Raw genomic sequence first — 21342 nt, 5'->3', positions numbered from 1 at the left:
CATATTATTTTTTTTTTTTTTGGTATTGAGAGGACTCTGAAAGAATATTCCTTATGACTACAAAAAGCAGAAGATAAAATACTCCTAGTCTGCAAAAAGGTCAAAGTGAGCAAACATGAGAACAGGAGAAAATGAGTAAAACCAACACAACCCTTGGGAACACTGGAATGAATGCATAAAAAGTGAAATAATATTCCTCAAGTCTGCAACTAATAGAAGAGGTTTTTTGAAATATGCTTTTCTAATAAAGTAAGGCTCTCCAGTCCTTAAAGTAGTGAGAAATAGTAGAAGTACGGTTTTGTCTATGTGCAAAATCATTTTTTTTTTTAAGAAATATTTAGCACATTCACAGAATTTCTCCCACGTAGCAATAAGCAGTGTGTGTAGTTCTTTAACATTCCTCACTTCTTCTGACATATTTTTCAAGAACTACCCATACATCATCTTCAATCAAAGGATAGTATGCTGAATAATATGAATATATAATAGACAATGTAAATTACACTCTCGGCTCCCTTCCCTCAGCGGGGGAAAAGGCCATCAAGAAGCATTTGATACATTTAATGCAGATCTCTCTCCAGCACAGGCCCCGACCCCTGAAGCCTGGGGAGGACTCTCATTTGAGCTACCTCACAAGAGTCCTTAAGGGACCTATTGTCTGCTGGGTATAATTAGAGAAAAAACTCAATGTTATCCAGCCATTTCTCTGGGCTGAAGATAATTTGCCACACTTTCCCGAGAAACGAGTCAGACTACTGCAACAGATTTGCTCGTGTAGTCCTCCTTTTGCAGCACAAAACACAGATTTGAGCGTTACTCAGAAGCTGCCTTTTTGGTAAGGCTCTGGATTGAGCCTAATGGGGTCCAGGCATTACAAGTCTAAATAGTCATTTCTCAGCAGCAGAACTATAGAGAGCTTCACAAAATGTCTTACACTGATACATCAAGTAACCAATGTTATGCAAAAATAGTTTTAATATTCACACTCACCTAGGCTAGCGCTAATCACTCAGACTACCCTTTAGGGCAGACAGCAGTTATTTGTAAGAGAAACATTATGATTGTGTTTACTTTTATTTTTCCAAGCAAGGTTAACTTTGCTATAGATAATTTGTTTCAGGGGAGACTTTTGGCTTCTATGCCGTTAACTGTCTCTTGAATAGATTTTTTTTTTTTAATATGCAATAAATCTTAAGAGCTTCTACAATGTTCATCTGAAGCCAGTATAGATTCTTGTCATCCTGTTGAGAGTTTTAAAATCTGTAAATGACCTTTTTATGGCTTTTAACATTGTTTTATAAAGATGAATCCATAAATACAGGAATTATATACATATTTATTTCTATACATGGAAATATTTCAGGAATCACCACCTCAATCCTTTTCAAAAGTAAAGGCATAACTGAATTTCAGCTGCTTGGAAAATGCAGCCTTGACTATTACATAGCAATAACTGTTCACCTTCTTTCAAATCTGATCCTGACCAGTATCTCACTCAGGCAGCCACATTAAGCTCTTTTGTCTGACAGTACATGCTCCTGTTTCATTCTACTTTTAAAAGTCAGACTGGCAGATACATAATCAAGCTTTGAACTTTGCTCCATTGTGCTTTTTGTCAAATGCTCTAATGGTTGTGCCTGCCAACACATCCTATCTCCCCTGCTTATATTCAGTTTGCAAGTGACATGAATAAAAATAAAATAAAATAAAAATCGAATCTTTCTGTACACACAAAAAAGGAGATGCAACATTTTGCTAGGATAGTAGGTAAGACTGTGGTAAGTCAATTCTCTTGGGCATAAAAGTATGAAAGTTTGCTCACCTGCCTAACACCCTAAACCCCATAGCTTTATATCTGTATTTTATTTTTATTAACACCTGTAGTACTGCTACATATTTTGTGACTTCCAAAGCAATGGGATTATTGAACGTTTCTTTCAGATTCTTCTCTAAGACAGTGCGATTCAAGCAGGGAACTGAACAGTAGCTGGACTGTTCCATGCCACCACGTGCTCTGCTCAGAGCACGGTGCCTCAGGAATTGCCTTACTGACATCTTTCAAGGAATATACTGCCTCGATGACAGCCATAATTGGGCACACTTTATCCCAATAACAGGTGCGCTCTCCACTAGTACAGTTACAAATAGTGTATTTCCATTGTGTTCTGTTTACATTCGCCATTCTTTGTTTCTTTAATGGGGTTACAGTAATGTCTAAGTACTATGTCAAGTTGGATTCCAATATGGGTCAGCCACAGAAGTTGCATGGGATACAAATAGTACCACTGCAGCCAGTGTAATAATAAGGGAATGCAGCTGTATCGCCCGATGTGCTCTTAATTGTTCATATACATTTCTAAAGATGTGAAATTAGATTAAACATCCAATAATCCACCAATCTTTCATTTGTTTTTCACACTTTTAAAAAATCTCAGTTGTACAACTTCTAATTCATGAAGTGCTGTATATATCAAATACCTTTAATAATTTTCCCTTTTTTTGTCATACTTTACCATAGGCCTATTTGTTTGCCAACATAGAATAATATCCTGATCGAATCTTCTCCCATTCATTCTTGCATTTCATTTAATCTTTCCTCATCTTCCATTCAAGATATTTTCCTAGTTCGGTTTAGCTTCTGGAACCATGTGCTTGCAAGGGTCTGCTTTATTTCACTGAACAGAATACAACGACCTGGCAAGAAATTCTGGAAGGCTAAGACTCTTTTGAGCAGGTACACACAGTTCTGACAGTTAAGCTGAATTTAAAAGGAAGTAATAATGGACAGATCAGTAGAGGCTGATTGCTACCTTGGCTGCGTTGTGCTCCCTGAGCGACTAAGAAGTTGCAGTAAAGAAAACTGAGACGTTTTTGAAGGACTAGTGCCCAGCATCTTAGCCAAACATCTACTACCTACTCTAAATTTCAGACTATTTGCTGATTTACTGGTATCGGTACCCAAACTCGCTAGATTCAAGACAGCACACGTATCTGTCTGCACTACAGCTATACCTTCCAGCTGAATGTATTGATAGCTTCTCTAAGAGAAACCTTGGGCTTTGATGATTCAAAAACCAGAACCCTTTTTATTTTCTTGGGCAATAAAACAAAATGGAAGAAAAGTATTTTCTTCTTTCTGAAGGAGAAAAACAGAAGAAACCTTGGTTGTAGTACTGCCGTACTTCTTGAGCAGTGACCCTGGGGATCTTACCACCAACACAGGAGTATCCTTCTTCGTGATTTCAAACAATGTATCTCAACAGTAATTATCTGTTTAAGTTTACTCAGAAATTACAGTAAGAGCACTGCAATATAAAGAAAACAATAAAAGCAACTTTTTAAAGATGCGAGTAAAATATTAAACTTTCTTATAATAAAAGCTAATATTTGACAACTTTTTAGAGTATCTCGGCTGCTAGCTTTGTCACAAATGTATCATTCCTTTAAGGATACTCCAGTAATTGTATTTAGAAAAGAATACATGAAAGTTTTTGTCTGTTGATTATTTAGGTTTTGGGTCAAAATGCTATTTAGAACAGGTTTGGATTGCAAGGATGTTGCTGCTAACTTCTCCTAATTCTAGTACTCTAGGAAGCCTTGCTTAAGAATCCTAAATGATAAACAATTGTAAAAAACATGTATACTGAAGAGGATATACACTGAAACAGAGAAATGAAACTAAGGATGGACTGAGATGATTCCCTTCATTTCCTAGGAAACATGCCCACAAGAAACTAATGGGAAAGAAATTATGACTTTCTCCCAAAAAGTGTTTTAGAAAAAAACAGCATATTCTTAGTATTTCTCGATAACCATTATTTGTCTACAAAAATATGATTCTGTGGTCATTCACTATTTGGTTCTGCTTAGTTTTAAAAAGGTCTATTTCAATTTTGTGGGACTAGTATTGCCATTAAAAGACACACATATTGAGCGTTCCTTAAAATGAATGTGCCTTTAAGCATTGCCAATGGATGACACTTTATGTTACTCTAACACCAAAATATACCACATATACCAGAAGTTTCCCATAAAAAGAAAAATCCCCCATTCTCAGTAACTCACACTCTGAATTGTGTAGATTCTTAAATGCAATATCCTTCTCCTTAACTACAACAGAGAATCATGTTACTTCTGTCAGGAGTAATGAAATACAGTTAAGAAATGAAAGACAAACACTTGTCCTCGGATAGATAAAACAGGTTCATACTGAAAGAATCACAAAAAATGTGAGTTGTTCTCAGATATTTGTTTCTTCTCCAAAATACATGATCTATGCAAAGGTCATGTCCTACAGAAATATTTAAGATCATCCTCAGAAATACCTCCTGAGATACACCCAATGCTACTAGTAGTTTTTCTTCAACTTTATTAACACTTAATGCCACCGATAACTTTTTCTTGAGACAGAAGATTAGTTGTTACCTGAAGCTGCTCTTCCAGTGCAGCAGTAGCTCTGTCTCCACTGTTTTCATCCACCACCACTACCATATGGGTTAGAGAGTTCACCTTGACTTGTTCCTGTTCCAAATCTTCTTGAAATGCCTATAATTAAAGCATCTGTGTTAGAAAATGTGTTCCAAATTAAGAAAATGCTGTGTGTTTGGAGTCACACTGACTGATTAATGTGCATAACTAACCGACTATAAGAACTTTATACTCCTATTGCTGTCGATACCAAGTAATTTAAACTTATTTTGTTACCTTAGCATATATATGGTAACATAAAAATAGTGGGCAGATTCCCATTCCTTTCACAAAAATAGCTTACTGTTACTCACTCACAAGTCCTAACTCTTGATACAATATTTCAGACTGAAAATTTGACTTCAGAAAGCTCTTGTTGAGTTAATGTAGTTGACTTACAGATATCAGTATAGCATGTATACATACCAGTAGCCTGCAAATTTTATATAGGCACTAGATTAGATTTTGTACTTCATATAAACATATTAAAATATTTTAATTTTGCAAAAGTTATAAAAATATTAAAAACTACATAGTTGTTCATTAAACAATCATGTACTATGTGCAGCTTGGCACTCCTACAACGTTAATAACATAGGATGAAAGTGATGAGGAGGTGACTCAAGATTAGGAAGCACATGCAGCACCCCTTTTTTCACTTGCAGAAACCAGGAAACAAAGTGAGAGAGGCACTTTAGTTTTTCCTCAGAAATTCAAAAATTATTTCTTGCCCTTTTAGCTTTGGTGCCCAGTTCCAGCTGCAAGCTGCAATAAAACTGAGGACAACCTTCTGTGGAGAAATAGTAAACTGCTAAAAGTGAAGAAACTTCGCTTAGATCTGTGCAAATTGATATTTGAATAATTCCTAACCTTGCCAAATTTCTACAGCTCTTCACGTCTCTCTGACCCACAATTTCCCAGGTTACATGCAATAAATCTAATCAAACGTTTCCTCCCTCCTCACAGCGCACATAGAAGTGCAATGAGAAGCCTAGACATATTCACTCTTCAGACAATAGCTTACAGCATATTCACTGTAAACTAAGCCTATGTCACAAAAAATAAAAAATCTGAGGTACTGCAACACCTTAGTAACACCCCCTTGGTGGGTTTCGGTGTCTCCTCTTACTTCTTAAAATTTCTTCTGCCTTAACAAAACCAAAAGCAGCCCTGGTCCTGTCAGACACTAGGGAACTGAGCAGCCAGACCTACTTGCTCCTTCCTTTGCTGAGACGCAGCAAGAGGACACGTGACAAAGATAGAAAGAGGAGGAGCTAAAGAAGTGTTGGTACTAAAACTTCAAGTCGCAGAGAAGACAATAGTCGATTTCTTTTCAGAATTTTTGTTACCTATCTCCAGCTTTATATTAGTGTATTAACAACCAAATGCACATTTTTAACTCCCAATACTTAACCACTACTTTACATTACTGCGTTCGGTGATGTGTTTCCTAAACAAAATTTGAAAGAGCCCCTCCTTCCACTCCCCTGAAAAAAACCCAAGGTATCCAGGACCACATCCTGTCTGACATACTTTTTAGCTGTCTAGAACTAGCTTCAAGCCAACAGAAGAATGTGGGAAACCAAAGTCCTGGATTGTGTCCTCAATACTTCAGCAGAGTGCGTTCTAGTGACTAGTACATATATAGTATGGTAATCAGAGTCTGAAAAATAACATGGCTAACCACACATGCCTTGTCACAACAGAAGCCTCGACTGTATTACAAACTACGTTGAATTTCACCATACCAATTTTTCTGCTGCTTTTTCAAGTAGAGTAATTCACTTGGGTATAAAAAACAAGCTCTTGCTGAAGATCAGGTCACACATTTTAAACCTCTCTGGTAAAACATCTTACTTTTATTTGAAAATTTAAAAAATAAAATATAATGTGGCTATAGGCAATAGGAAAGTAATTTACAGACTACTTTGTTTTTAAGGCATAAATTCCTTACCCTAACCCATTTCAGAGTTTTAATTCCTTCATGGGCATAGCCTTTGAGCCAATATATTTATAAGAATCCTCCTTTTTCTGACTTTCATGGCTGTGATTACCACTTGCTTCAGAGAGCTAGACTATTAAGCAATTCTCAAGGACTGTGAAGTACACTAAATTGTTAGAGCCATCCCTGGAATTCAGACTTCTCAACATTTTATGACCCAACACTCGATCAATGAAGAGGAGGCAGAGCACTCATGGATCAGACCGTATAACACAGCTTGCTTCCCCCAAGTTCGATCCCCTCTTTCAGCCACACGACAATGAATACATTGCCCTGTAAGCCTACAGCCAGGGAGACGGTGACTTTTATTTCCTGATTAGTGGGTATCTGGTAGATGGCGTCGCAGAACAAAACCAGAGTTAGCAACGCTCTGCAAGTGCAGGAGTGGAGGGCGTTTTGGAAGTGGGAGTCTCGCGCACAGTGTGAAAGACTTGAGAAGTCAGGGAAATGATGAAAGCAGAAAGATGAGTCATTTTTTAATCCCCACACAGATTTAATTTGCCCTGAGCTAAAGGACTGTTCTTTATAATCCAAGTGTCTATTTTTACTGTGAAATTCACTGGCGACAATCATTTGTATACAGGAGCGAGCTTGTTGAAACAGGAATTTACTGAGGGCAGTCTCAAGACTAGAGCACGCTCTGTTCAAATCATTTAAATTGAATTTTCTAACAAGTCCTCCTAAGCTTGTAAAGATAGCAAATTTTCAAGGACTTAAAATGTAAGATGGATATAGATGTTGATGCATAGGGATAGCAACAACAGGAACTCATAAAACTCCACAGTTCCTTTAATTCCCATCAGATAACGCCTTACATGACTGATATAATCTACTCAAAGTGAATAAAAATACCTGTTTAGGGTGTCCAAATACCCAAAGACAAATCCACCCCTGATATTTGAACAGTTAGGAAGTGTCTCATTTTACCTTTGCATTTAATATGAAGTAATGAGAAATCCTAATGCTAAAAATTTTCCATAATTTCTGAAATTTTCATAAAAAATAAAAAGGCTCAGCCTTCCAGAGAAAGTACAAATACCTAAGCGCAGCTTAAGCCTTTTTAGAAAGTTAATGAAACTATAAAATCTATTAACTATAAATTGAATAATGATAATGTCGAATAATAAGTTCAATTAAAAGCACATTTTTGCTTAATCATAAAATTTCTAATATAGTATTCTGCTTAGCTCAATAGTCCTCAGGTTTTTATAGAAAAGCAGATTTCTCACTTTATAAAATTATAAAGAAGAGATACTTACAACAGCAGACAAAATACATAAAATACCACAGTAAAGAGCAACAGTTCATAAATGTTTGACTATTACTCCAAAAATGCCAGATTTCTTACCAGAACTGTGTACCTTGCTAATGACATAAAATCTTCTAGAGTTCACCTCTATTTCAGTCCACTCTGAAAATTTTCTGTACTATGAAGATATTAACCTCAACTACTACTGAACTAAGTAGCATGCTGGAAAGAATGTTGTGTGCTTTGTCTGCTCTCAGTGATGGGTGCCATTCCCAATACACATTACTGAACGGTTATTTTTTTTTTGTTATAGGACCCAGCAGGAAAACTGAAGTGTTACTCCTGATGGACAACAGGATGACCATGAACCAGCAATGTGCCCTGGTGGCCAAGGCGGCCAAAGGTATCCTGGGGTGCATCAAGAAGAGTGTGGCCAGCAGGTCAAGGGAGGTCATCCTCCCCCTCTACTCTGCCTTGGTGAGGCCGCACCTGGAGTACTGTGTCCAGTTCTGGGCTCCCCAGCTCAAGAAGGACAGGGAACTGCTGGAGAGGGTGCAGCATAGAGCTACCAAGATGATTAGGGGACTGAAACACCTCTCTTACGAAGAAAGACTGAGGGAATTGGGTCTCTTTAGTCTGGAAAAAACACGGTTGAGGGGGGACCTGATCCATGCTTATAAATACTTAAAGAGTGGGTGCCAGGAGGATGGGGCCAGGCTCTTTTGGGTGGTGCCCAGTGACAGGACAAGAGGTAACGGGCACAAACTTGAGTATAGGAAGTTCCACCTGGAACAGGCTGCCCAGGGAGGTGGTGGAGTCTCCATCTCTGGAGACATTCAAAACCCACCTGGACGCGTTCCTGTGCAACCTGCTCTAAGGTGTCCCTGCTCTGGCAGGGGGGGTGGACTAGATGATCTCCAGAGGTCCCTTCCAACCCTATGATTCTATGATACTCACAAGAACTCAAGAACAATATTTTCAGACATCACTGAGAAAAATGTAGAATAAAAGAAATCAGATGTATGGAAGTTATAAGTCAAAGGGGGATAAATAACATGAAACAAATAGAGTGAAAAGTAGCTACTAATGAAAAGAGAAAGAGAGAAAGTCAAATGGATAAAGATAAATAGAAGAGGGATACTGGATGACAACAAACCAAACCTATCATCTTTGCTGAGGTCTGTTTAATTTGAAATGATCTTTGCCTTTCGTAGCTTCTAACTTCTGGTTCCTCCCATCAATTTCTACACTGTTTCTAAGACATCCAGGGTCATGTGAGACTAAGAAAAGTTATGGGTTGTGTTGGTTTTTGTTTTTTTGTTTGCTTATTTAATAATGAAGAAATAACTGTGCTATTAAAATGCCATTGTTTTAACCCTTGTTATAGAAGGTAGCTTTGCTCTATACAATATATAATACAATTATCAGAAATTTTCACACAATATGTGAAACGAAAATATCTTGTTCTTTGAATTATGAATGAGACAAACCATACGTGAATAGAATTTTAACTGAAAATAAAATAAAAAAAATCCACCTTATTAACTAAATTTTCTCTTATACAGAAAATAGAATTGAAAAGTAATACACATAAATAAATAATGAGGACTAACTCATCCCACCAAAAATGAAGAATTAGTATATTTCTGCATGTCTTCATTCAGAATATTCAAATATATGCTAAATACCCATTTTTCTCAATAATAGAAACACCATAAAGAAATTGCATAAATAAAAGGATTACATTTTACATTAGTATTCAAATACAAAATGCAGAGAAATAGGAACAAAGTTATTCAAGGCGTAGTAATCATGTATTCAAAATTTTTCAGGTTTATTTCTCTAATTACCATTTCATAACTACCTGCTGTCTTTTTTTAAGAAGAAAATTTCATGTCAGAATATATGCCTAGCTAGCAAACCCGCATATCGAAATGCACTGCCTCCTCACAGGGCAGGCACAGATAGCACGAACAGCAGCCGTAGGTGTAGAATTTGTATTCTTCTTCACTAGCACTCCTTAATCAGAATGCAGGAAAATCACCTTTAACACAGAAGTAGATTATGCAGTCTTTTGCAGCTTTTGACCTCTTTTTTAAAAAACTGTAAAAGCCGGTTTAAATTTGAAATGTGTTTTTTGGGGATGATCTGCCCTCTAGAACCTGGACGAGCACTGACACAGGCCATCAAGCACCAAATGTTAAAATCTCTCAAGATGCTATAGAATGAACTGCTTTGAACCACTCGTGTAGAAACATTAACAGGTTATCACAGTAAATCTCCATGATCTCACAAATCATGTCTGTTCTCTATACTTTTCTGTGTCTCCCTATCATCATCACCATGTGTCATGGATACATATATAAATATATTTTAAAATTTAACTTAATATGAAGTCAGACATTTTAATCCAGTAAATGAAACAAAGATATTACACACATTATACAGTCTCTCTGTTTTTAATTCTTAATTCTTCCAATTAAAGAATCAACGTCGTGGAATGTGGAAAAAAAATGGCCAAATTCTCTCTGACACTCTATTTATTAGTTTGCTACTATTCATTCATTGAATACATTACTAAAAAGTATTTTCTACAGTTAGAAACTAGAGTCTATTTTATAGTGCTGTACAGTTACATTTTCAACGCCCCAGTAGTCCTAACAAGATTATGCAGCCTAATTATGACTTCTGCATCATCGCTACTACAGCATGCAAGGAAGAAAATGCAACATGTAAAGAAGAAAACACAGGTACTAAAAAAAATCTGACAAATTCTTATTGTACTGTGTAACAAAAGGATGTTACAGTTGCCTCACGTATCCTAGTATGTTATTTATATTTTGAAAGGAAGTAATTTTTTAATACCGGGACGAAAGTCAGAGTTGTGATAAAATAACTCTACAAAAGCTTGTTGATGTACAAAAAACCCCAATATTAAACCAAGATTCCATGTTACCTTGCTATGTCCTAATGGCAGGAGTAGAGCGTTTAAAATGTTAAAAACTCAAATTGTTTTTTATGCCTTTGCAAGCATACCATAGCATACCTTGTGCTCTTCTACTTGACGCTTTAGGTCGTCTAGATCTGGACCTAAGGGCTCCGAATCGATTTTCTTTGTCCTTTCCTCTGTTTTTGTCAGCCAGTCAGCTAACTGGGCTAGCTGCTGATTCTGCAGATCCATTAGGATTTTATGTAAACTATAAAACAAAGAAATAATAATTTCAATTTATATATGAAAGAAAACAACTGGCAGAAATATCTGCCCTGCATACTCTTAGCTGATTTTCATGAAGCTACATTTCAAGCCATAATAAAAAAAAAAATATGCTTCCAGACAGGTAACTGAAAATTTGTTGAAACAGTTTTTAATTAGGCAAACCACTTTGAAATGATTTTTTTTTTTTTTTTTTTAAGAACCTGAGTACTGCATATAACATACTGTCTGTTAAAGTCCTGGCCTCCAGTTACATTTCTATTAGAGCTGTTTGGAAGTTCAAACTTTCTACTATCTGGTTTCTTAAAGCTTGTATTGTCTACTACATGTACTTTGAACAGTGCTCAGACAACTGCGCTTACCAGGCTCTCTCAAATTTAGGATATTAAACAGAAGAGAAAAGATTATTAATTTTTCAGTTATTCAATGAAGAATGCTCTGGAGAATTAAACCAGAAATACTTCAGTTTTGCCTAAACAAAGTGTTTTGATAGCTCCAAAATAATGTGTCCAGAAATACATTACAAATCCTTCACTTATCCTTGCCATCTTTAGACATTCTCTGAACTTTCCTAAATGAAATCTTCATCTTACCAAAAGTATTTTAAAAATAATGTGCAAACTATTGTAAAGCAATGGAATTACAAGTAGTTATTTGTATTACCCATCTTTCACATAACATACAATTTTTAACTTAGATTTGACACACCAAAGTCACTGTTCGCAGTCATGCTGAGCTTGGTGAAACTATTGTATGTCACAGGTGTTACGTACATCTCAAGCACAACTCTTGCTGCAGAACACGCTGCTCCAGAGAAGCGCAAGAGGTCTTGTCCATGACCAGGTAGGCAACTTAAGCAATGCTCACACAAATCCAAATATGCAGCTCTCTGTCACAATTTCAGGTATGTTCAAGCAAAGCAAGTACTTCTGAGTTTGTTCAAACAATTTTGGATTTTCCCAAGACAGTTTGAACAAACCCAAAAGTGTATAATTTTGAAAATCCGTGTCTAAATATGTACAAAGTAAGCATTGTTCTGTATTTTCCCAGACTACCTTACAGTTTTCAATGTAATAACCACAAAATATTGCATTGAACATGTACATAATTACTTTTTGGTAGGCATTTAAGTTCTTCTGAACAACCAGGATTTAATATTTGTCAATGTCATGCAGCTGAAACATGTGAAATTGCATATTTCGTTTGTAGCCTGTTCATATTTTAAGGTGTACATCTGAAATTTCAGCACTTCTATTGTTGATTGCTATTTATTCTATTTCCTACCTTTTTCGGAAAAAAAAAATTAAAAAAAAATTACTTCCAGTTTTGAATCTTCTCAAAATAAGCATTTGGTCTCTGATGAAATATTTATATAAATAATATTTGCTATTTATATAGTTAAAAATAAGTACTGTATGCACAGTATTAACTCATATTGTAAAAACAAATTGTGAAGTTTCCAGTGCTACTTGATGTTTGCTTTGTATGTATCTCAGCTAACTCATACTCCATTCTTAGAGACTATTCCTCAGTTTATAAACAATCCTTGGGATCTCCTATAAATTTAGGAATGCAAAATACTCTGAATCCTGTGTATATAATAACTGTCACATTTTACAGTCGAGGGCAGAGCTGCCATTTAGAAGGACCTAGACAGGCTGGAGGGACAGGCCAAGAGGAACCTTACGACATTCAACAAGGACAAATGCAAAGTCCAGCACCTGGGAGGAAGAACGCCTGGAATGATACAGGCTCGGGACTGACTGGCTGATGGAATTCCAGCACTATATCTAACTGAACCTCCATCACTCTGCTATTGTCTTTCTGTCCCTGAAAAGGCCTTTGCTTTAAAAAGGACAGTAATAATAGTAAATTTTGTATTGGTAAATCTTTTTTATTCTTTGTTAAATAAGAATCTTTTTTTTATTGAACAGAAGTTTAACCGATAACAGAAACACATAGACTTCAAATACCCCAAAAGTAACAAGCAACAAGAATGAATGAGATATTTTCAAACAGGGGTGAAAAAGGACTTATTAAAAAATTCCTAAGACTTGGGTATTGCAATCATAAAAACTTAGCTGTTAAATAAAGAAGCTGTTTGTACTTTTTTTTTTCCCCAAGGGCAGCCAACAACAGTAATAATTTATCTCAGAATTATCACTTGCATCTGGATAGATCAAAAAAAACCCAAAATTGGCAGAGGACTTCTGAAACAGAAATAATCAAGTGCTATTAGTAAGTATAGGAAGACAAGCCAAAACAGATTTTCTTGAAACAGGAGTGGTAACGGAGAGAAAATGTGAAAGGCAGCCTGGGAAACAAAGAAAGAGTGCAATTGGTGATCAAAAAGCATCCTGAGGAGTACATGGACATGAAGCATATCTTCTAGCACAGAGCAGCAGATTTGAGAAAAGGGGAGAAACTGCAGGCAAACACCAAGATGAGCTAACTTTATGGAAACAAAGACTTGCAAACAAGTTCTGAAAAATTAAAAGTTTGCTCTGAAATAAGGTTTTAGTTACACCTGTTTCTTGAATGGTACCTTACTGGTCCCAGATGGCACTGAGATAGCATCGGGCGTTACACACAGAGGTTTGTGAAGCTATGCTACTGTCTCAAAACAGTAATAATTTTTAAAGACTCCAACTTGTAGCCCGTGGAAGGAAAGGACCAAAGAAAACAAATCACAGGAACAACTATAAGCAGGAACTGAAACTTCAACAGAATTTGAGACACTGAAGAAAAATAAAAAGTTCCAAGAAATGGGAAGGGCTCCATTAATCCAAATCTCTAAATAGTAGATATCAAACAGTAATGTTTTTCTGTATTATCTCTCTCAAGATTTTTTTTCTAAGAACACAGTGTCATGGATTTTCATGACGTACTATGATTTCAGTTTTTTTTTTACCGTAAAGCATGTGTTAATTATTGATCAAAATGACCAAAACATACATGTGGTTTCTTTTCCACTCTAATCTCTCTCTTTCTTTACAGATAGAGTACAGGAAGCTGATACCCTGCTTTATTATAATCCATGGTTCACAAGGGATTACCTATTTCAGATCTAACTCAGTCCTTCTTCACTTTCAAGTATTTTATTGCTGTACTTGATGTTCTAAATTAAGGTATAATAAATATTAAATGCAAGGCTTCATCCTAGAGATAATTTTTTTAGCAATACGTGAAATAATTGAAACACATGAAATAAATGATATAGAAAACCTGCTAAGAGAATTTGATTTGAGAAAACCAAGATATGATGAAATAAATACTTATTATACAGAATATTGATATTATTCTGAAGCAAGGACCATAAACTTGAAAATGAAATAAACACAGAGAACAATTTAATCACAGATGATTCTTAGGCAAAAGAATGTTTCTTGTTTCTTCCCATTCTCCAGGTACTTTCTGGTTTTCAAATTACTTCTATAAACATCTGATAGAGAGTACTTATTTATATACCTCAGGAGATTATAATAATCTTTGTTTATGGTATGGTCCTCATAGGTTTCAAATAAAAAATACTTTTCCATTGAATTGAATGTGTTTTAATAGTTGTGGAATTCTCCATAAATCAGTCATTACATTAAGTTTTCCTCTCCAGTGGTTCATTTATCACTCTGAGATGCTTTTCTATAGAGAATCGTATTTGGGGAGGGGCTGGAGAAAGAAATGAAAAAATTGGCTGTTTTTCTTCAGCATTCTAATATATTGCTTGCTAGAAGAGCGAAATACTTTCAATACATAGTGGGAAATCCAATTTGACTTGCTTTTACACAATGGCATTGCTGTGTTCCAAACTTCCTCTAATATTCTGACCTCCTAAATCACTTTTCATAAGACCCTTTCACTTTTATAGTATCCTTTATCAGTATATCTTTGTCCTCCCTTTGTTGACTGCTTACTTTTCTTTCCCTTGTGCTGTAAAGTGTAAACCTCTTTTTACACTTCCTATTATCATTACAACAGAGGAGACAGCCTTGCTGTTCTCATTTTCACAAAAATGATCTCTCTTTGGATAAACATGTCACTGTTGCCTCAAAGACTAGACTACAGCAACAGGCTCAAAAGATTATGCTTTAAAATGAAGTAGAAGATAGATTCTGAGATTTTAATTTGTGTATAATAACCCAGAAATATATGACATTGTGATATGAAAGCTGTTCATAAGCCTCCAGCTGGTGCTTGAAACACAGGGGTTTGACCCAATAGGTCAAAATTAGCCATATCGAAGTAGATCGCTCCTGAGAAATTTTCTCTTGTCCTAAACCAATTTCACTGAATTTATCACAGATTGGTTTTTTTTTTTTATAAGAAATTAAATAGTAGCATAGCATCCTCTGTGAAGCCCTTATCACTTTGTGTCTCGCACTGATTTCATAATACCTGAACATGTATTAAACTACCTTAATATGTATTCACTATATGTTGGAAGTATTTCACTCTTCTAGAAAGCAATATATTAGCATGCTGAAGAATAAGAGTCTATTTTTTCATTTCTTCCCCCTGCCCTTCCCCAGATAGGATTTTCTGTAGTAGCTTCAGAAGATACTAGACCATTCAACGCCCTGAGCAATGACCGCTGCACCTGGGAGATAAGTTTAACAAACGGTGTTAAAGGACATTTCAGTAGACACAGTACCACTCATAGAGGTGAAGTTGCTACTTGCATGTGTTGATTTAAATGGAAATAAATATGGCAGATAAAAACTGCCTACAGTAAAGTATCCTAGAGTCTTCTGTCCAAGAAAATAATAACGCTGGAGGAAGTTAGGTTGAAATATCTAAAACCCATCAACAAGTTTATAGACTGTCAAAGAAAGACAGAATAAAGAAAACAATCTCAATACTCAGTAGTAAGCTGAAAAAACCCCAAACGTTTGGAATTACTAAGAATATATTGCAAAAAAAGATAGCAATGTTATGCGATTGTTGAAAATCACGGTTTACCCTTTAATATTGTGGGTAATTCTGGTCCCCTCCGCTCCAAAAAGATAAGGTATAACAGGAAAAAGCTCAAAGAAGAGCAAGATCAATAACCATATATATATAGACAGATAGATAGAGCAAGGACAGATATACACTGTTGACCCTCACTTGTAAGATAGTAACTAGAATGAATCACTTGAGCTACCAGCAGCAAACAAAGAAAAAGAAGTAATTCCTCAAAAAAGTAGAACTCATAGTGGGTAAGAGGTCTGTAGAATTCACTGCCAAAGGATTCCACGGATGCTTACACGTCCAAGGGGATATTGAATAAATAGATGGAAGAAAAAAAAAAAAATCAATAGCAGGTTTCCAAATACGCAAAATTGCTTCCATCTCTGGAAGTCACCTCAGCTGAAAACAACTCGAGGTCAGGAGAGTTCCATAGAGAACTACATAATGTAAGACATGCAGTATTAGGTCAGAGCAATGGTCCATACAGCCCAATATTTGGTGTCCAGAGCAATGGGCCCATGCAGCGTAATATTTGATCTCCACCAACAGCAAAAGGCAATGAGAAGATGCTGCTTCAGGAGATCATGTATCTCCCCTAAAGCTTGTCTTTTCTTGTTCTGTTACAGTCAGGATGCTGGGCTAGACCGCTGGCCTGACTGCTAGAGATATTCAGCTTTTATTATAATCATATTCACAAAAGGAGTCACTCTCCAGCTGTACCTGAATGAACAGACAGATGATTTTCTCACTTAGTACATGTTCATTGGGCTTTTCAGAGAAAAAAATTAAGACCTCAGCAGAAAGATTTTAATGAAGTCTACCTAGCTCAAAGTCCCTAAAAAAGCCACCAGGGATCACAGATTCAGGTTTTTTGCCACTGCATTTATTTAGTTTTACTGTGGAGAACAGCTATATTCTTCAGTAATTAATACTGCTTGGCTATAAACAAGTTCCTAATGACATTAAATTAATTTTTAAAATTTCCACTGGATCGGACTTAGTATGATAGTTGGTAATCTTCACCATTGGTCCCCTTTACAGAAAGGACAGAAGTTGTACAAAATTCCTCATGACGAAGACAGACTCAGTCACATGAGCTTGAAACGGAGCTATTATATCAGACAAGGATTAAAAGTATCCATACAAAATGAAAAAAGAGTGAGGCTGAGAAAAAAATTTGAAAGATCAGGTAAATAATAGACATTTTCTTAAGGTAAGGAAGGCAACTGTCCTGGTTTGAGCGACACAGGATTAATTTCTCTATCAGTAATTTTACTTTTCAGTAAGGTCTCTTCTAATGCTAGGGAAAACTGCATTTCTAGAAGACTCTAGAGTCTGAATTTGTGAAAATATTTACTTTATAGCCAGCTATGGTGTGTGGATTTCAAGGTCTAAGTGTTTTCGAGCTTGCCAGGCACAGGGATGAGGAGCGAGAGCCGGGGACTTGACCCAAGCTGCCCAACAGGATTATTTCATGCCATGAACGTCACATTTAATATAAATTAGAAAGTTTGCTGCAAAGTTCATTCTCTCCCTTGATGGCTATCATCCTAAGAACTTCTTGCCCTGCTGCCAGACCCTTGAGCCCTTCCCTTCCTCCCAAAGCTGCAACGCTCACAGTGTCTTGACATTTGCTGTCACTGCTGGGAGTGCACAGCTTCCCACTGATAGAATTGGCTGAGTATAATCCTTGTATATTTTATATTGGTATCAGGATAAATATTGGTTCTTTAATAACATTGATGTTAATTATTTAGTCTTATTCTATTAAATTTGTTTATATTTCAACCCTTGTGTTTCCTTGTTTTTTCAGATTCCCCTTCCTGGGTGCAGAGGAGTCATCAGGTGATAGAATAATTGTCTAAACAACAGTAAGTTGTGGCTTCTTCAAAACATAACAGCATCTCACACAAAAAACACCTTCAATAACTTTTCTGGTTTAACCACCCTGTATCCTGAAAAAAAAAAATAAATTACTCCACCATGGCACAATCACAAGCTCTTACTTTTATGGGTTTTCTTAAGCTAGATAGCACTATGTAAATAAACATTTCAAAATAAAACAAAGAAATCTTAAAAAATGCTTCAAAGACTAATGTGACTAATTAATAGATTATTTTTCTACTTTTAATTGTATTTCTACTTTAAGCCACAGGACGTGCCCTTTTTTGAATAATGTAATTTGTCCTCAGATAAAACCATGACGATATTTCCTGGACAGCTAAGCTCCCACTCACTATTTTTACACAACCAAGTTTTATAGTTCTTAAAGATTTGTTTCGCTTTTCCTTTTGTATCTCAGGAAAGTTTATTTCCTTTGTAGCTAAATATTGTGTGATACTTGTTGAAACAATCAGAAAAACCACATGCAAGCTTAAAAGTCACTACACATCAAATTTCAGGTTAAAAAAGATCTGAGATGGAGTTTTGTTCACAGAGAAGTGAAAGAAAATCCCAACTGTTAGTCAAGTCCACGATTGTTTCAGTCACACTCCGTATATATTATTTTACCTGATTTATTACTTACTTGCTTTGTTTTTCCATACTTGCTACCCTGAGACGTTCCCATCGAGAATTAAGTAGATTCATTTGTTCTTGGATTTCATTCTCTTCATCATCTGAAAGTTTTCCAATTGTTAGAAGTTGACTTCCAACTTGCAAAACATTGCCAACACGTCCTTGGTGAGCTGTTAATTCCATCATAAAACCCTGACAGTAAAAATAAAATCCAGGTTTAAGTTTGATTCAGTCCAAGACTTTGGATAAATATCTTCATTCTTCCACCTTCCAAACCTGATCTTTAGCTTTGCTTTTTTATTTTTTTCAACCCCTCCCCAAACCTCATAACAAAACCCAGAAACACTTTCACTTTTTGCATAGGGCACAGTCTTCAGTATTACCTTTAAATTCTCCAAATCAAAATCAAAAAGAAGAAAAAGGAATGAAATAAACTAGAAATATCTTTCTTTGGTATTTTTGACCTTATTATGGATTACAAGCTGATAAATGCCTACGGAAAGATTGGTATATACGTATATAAGTATACCTCATGGGTGTGAAATTGTTCTTTAACAACTTCTACATCATTGGATATATCTCCTTGTGCTTGTAATGCATCTTCAGCAGAGAGAAGCCATGTCAGTACTTCTTCTAAAGCAGTTTGGTAGTTTTCAAGTTCCATTTCAGATCCCAGCCGCATGGTGGTAAATGTCTTTTCTTCAACAGTTTCTACAAACTGATCAAACCCAAAATTTTAAAGTAATGCAAATAGAGTCTACTCAGAGAATTCTACAAAAAAATAAATAGAACACAATTGGCTTGTATAAAAAAAACAGTTTTTTGTAAAACAAACAAACAAAAAATCAGATGGCTAATGTGTGGAAGTACTTATTAGTATAAAATCAGTTAATTGACAAAGATCATATAAGACTGAAATATAAAAAATATCTCAGATTAAATTATATATTTTACAGTAGAATTCAAAATACATAGCAACTATTCTGAATAGAGACATTTAAATTATAACAGCATAATGCTATTATAATTGTTTTTTTATAAACAGTCTAATTTTTTATTTCTAGTTTACTGTTTCTTATGTGAGTATTTTCACTTGAAAATGAGGGAGAAATTTATTTCCCACAGCAGCTAGTAAAATTATATCACCAAAAAAGCAGTAAGTCACATGCTGACATTGCGGGGAATCTATGGAAAACAGAATATAAAAAAGAAAAACAACTCTTTACACTACATGCAATACTAGGCTTGAGCAATCCATAGACGCTCATTTGTTAAAAACGTTCTAGAAAGTCAAAAAAACTCAGAAATCTCATGCCAAATTGTAACTTCTTAAAAACAAACAGAAGTGTATTACTGTTGATTTCCCTTTCCCACCAAGGCCACCTTTATATTTATACTTCAGAAGCCAGGTGACTCTTACAAGCACAAAATTCACACTTACGGTCTACTGCTTAGAGTCAAGAGAAATCAACAACAAGTATTTACTGATTAGCATAACAGTAGATGACTAGAACAAAACAAAAGCAAGAAATACAGGTTTGCTACAGAAGATGACATACCATAAATTTTTCTAAAAGTTCTGAAGAAGTTTAGTTACTTTGCTAGGAAGTTAGTACAAAACCAAACTATTTACATGAAAATATGCTTATGCTTTTTTAAAAAAATGATACCAAGACACTTAATGGTTTTAGAGTTAGCAAAAACTCTACTGATATACTTGTTCCAATAAACCACTCAAACCAGCATCTAAAGCATTTCACTGTAGCTTAGGACAGAAAGTCAAAATTTAGCACTAGAAAGCAGGAAGTGTAATGAATGTAACGTGATCACTTAAAATGAAATCTTCAGTCTTCATCTTCACAACAAATTCATTCTGAATTGCATAGATCTAATAATTGCATACAATTTACATGAATCTCTGTCATATGTGTGTTAGGCCAATTAAACACCAGTCATAACTTCATTGAGACATATGAGTGAAAAACTCTTCAGTAAATAAATCTGCACTAGGAAATGACTTGATAATCTGATGAAGCCAGTAGTTTATTTTTTGGTTTGAAGAAAGTACTATCTTACAGGAATATAAACAATGAGGCACGGAAAACGTTCAACATATATTCCTGCTGCACAAATTAATATTTTAATTGTGTGCAATTCCAGATTGTAAGCAGTATACAATGTAGTAAAAAATTACACCCAACCACATCACATTTCTGCAGCAAGAGTTTTGCAGTAGTACAGTCCACTGCAGAAAGTGGTAACTTTATCACTGCTTTTGCATATGTAATGATTTTTTTTCCTTTCTACAACGATACTGCACAGAATCATAGAATAGCTGAGGTTGGAGGGGACCTTTAAGATCATCAAGTCCAACCATTAACCTACCCTGACAAAAAATTCTAAACCATGTCCTCAAGTATCACATCTACCCTTTTTTCGAATACCTCCAGGGATGGAGAATCCACCACCTCCCTGGGCAGCCTATTCCTATGTTTAATAACTTTTTCAGTGAAAAAATGTTTCCTAATATACAATCTAAACCTCCCCTGACATAACTTAAACCCATTTCCTCTCATCCTATCACTTGTCACCAGGGAGAAGAGGTCAGCCCCCACCTCTCTACAACCTCCTTTCAGGTACTTGTAGAGGGTGATAAGGTCTCCCCTCAGCCTCCCCTTCTCCAGGCTAAACAACCCCAGTTCCCTCAGTTGTTCCTCACAAGACTCGTCCTCCAGACCCCTCACCAGGTTTGTAGCCCTTCTCTGGACGTGCTCCAACACCTCAATGTCCTTCTTGTAGTGAGGGGCCCAAAACTGAACGCAGTACTCAAGGTGGGGTCTCACCAGTGCTGAGTACAGGGGGATGAACACTTCCCTAGTCCTGCTGGCCACACTATTCCTGATACAGGCTAGGATGCCGTTGGCCTTTTTGGCCAACTGGGCACAT

The 21342-nt window shown here is 35.9% G+C and overlaps 1 protein-coding gene across 2 annotated transcripts in view; it reads right to left on the bottom strand.

Annotated features, from left to right (window-relative positions):
* DMD (dystrophin) overlaps positions 1-21342 on the bottom strand; it is a gene marked incomplete at both ends in the record, with an annotated part of 1177430 nt that overhangs the window by 825900 nt on the left and 330188 nt on the right. For both annotated transcript variants that reach the window (XM_082480534.1, XM_082480533.1), the window contains 4 exons: positions 4426-4545; positions 10765-10915; positions 18407-18588; positions 18926-19114. In XM_082480534.1, coding sequence (XP_082336660.1) covers positions 4426-4545; positions 10765-10915; positions 18407-18588; positions 18926-19114 — 642 coding nt within the window. The remainder of the gene's footprint in view (positions 1-4425; positions 4546-10764; positions 10916-18406; positions 18589-18925; positions 19115-21342) is intronic.

This window comes from Vanellus vanellus, assembly GCF_965231255.1.
Source record: "Vanellus vanellus genome assembly, chromosome: 1".
In the NCBI taxonomy this organism is placed as follows: domain Eukaryota; kingdom Metazoa; phylum Chordata; class Aves; order Charadriiformes; family Charadriidae; genus Vanellus; species Vanellus vanellus.
The sequence above is the reverse complement of the archived record's forward strand: the minus strand, read 5'-3'. Positions and strand labels throughout refer to the sequence as shown.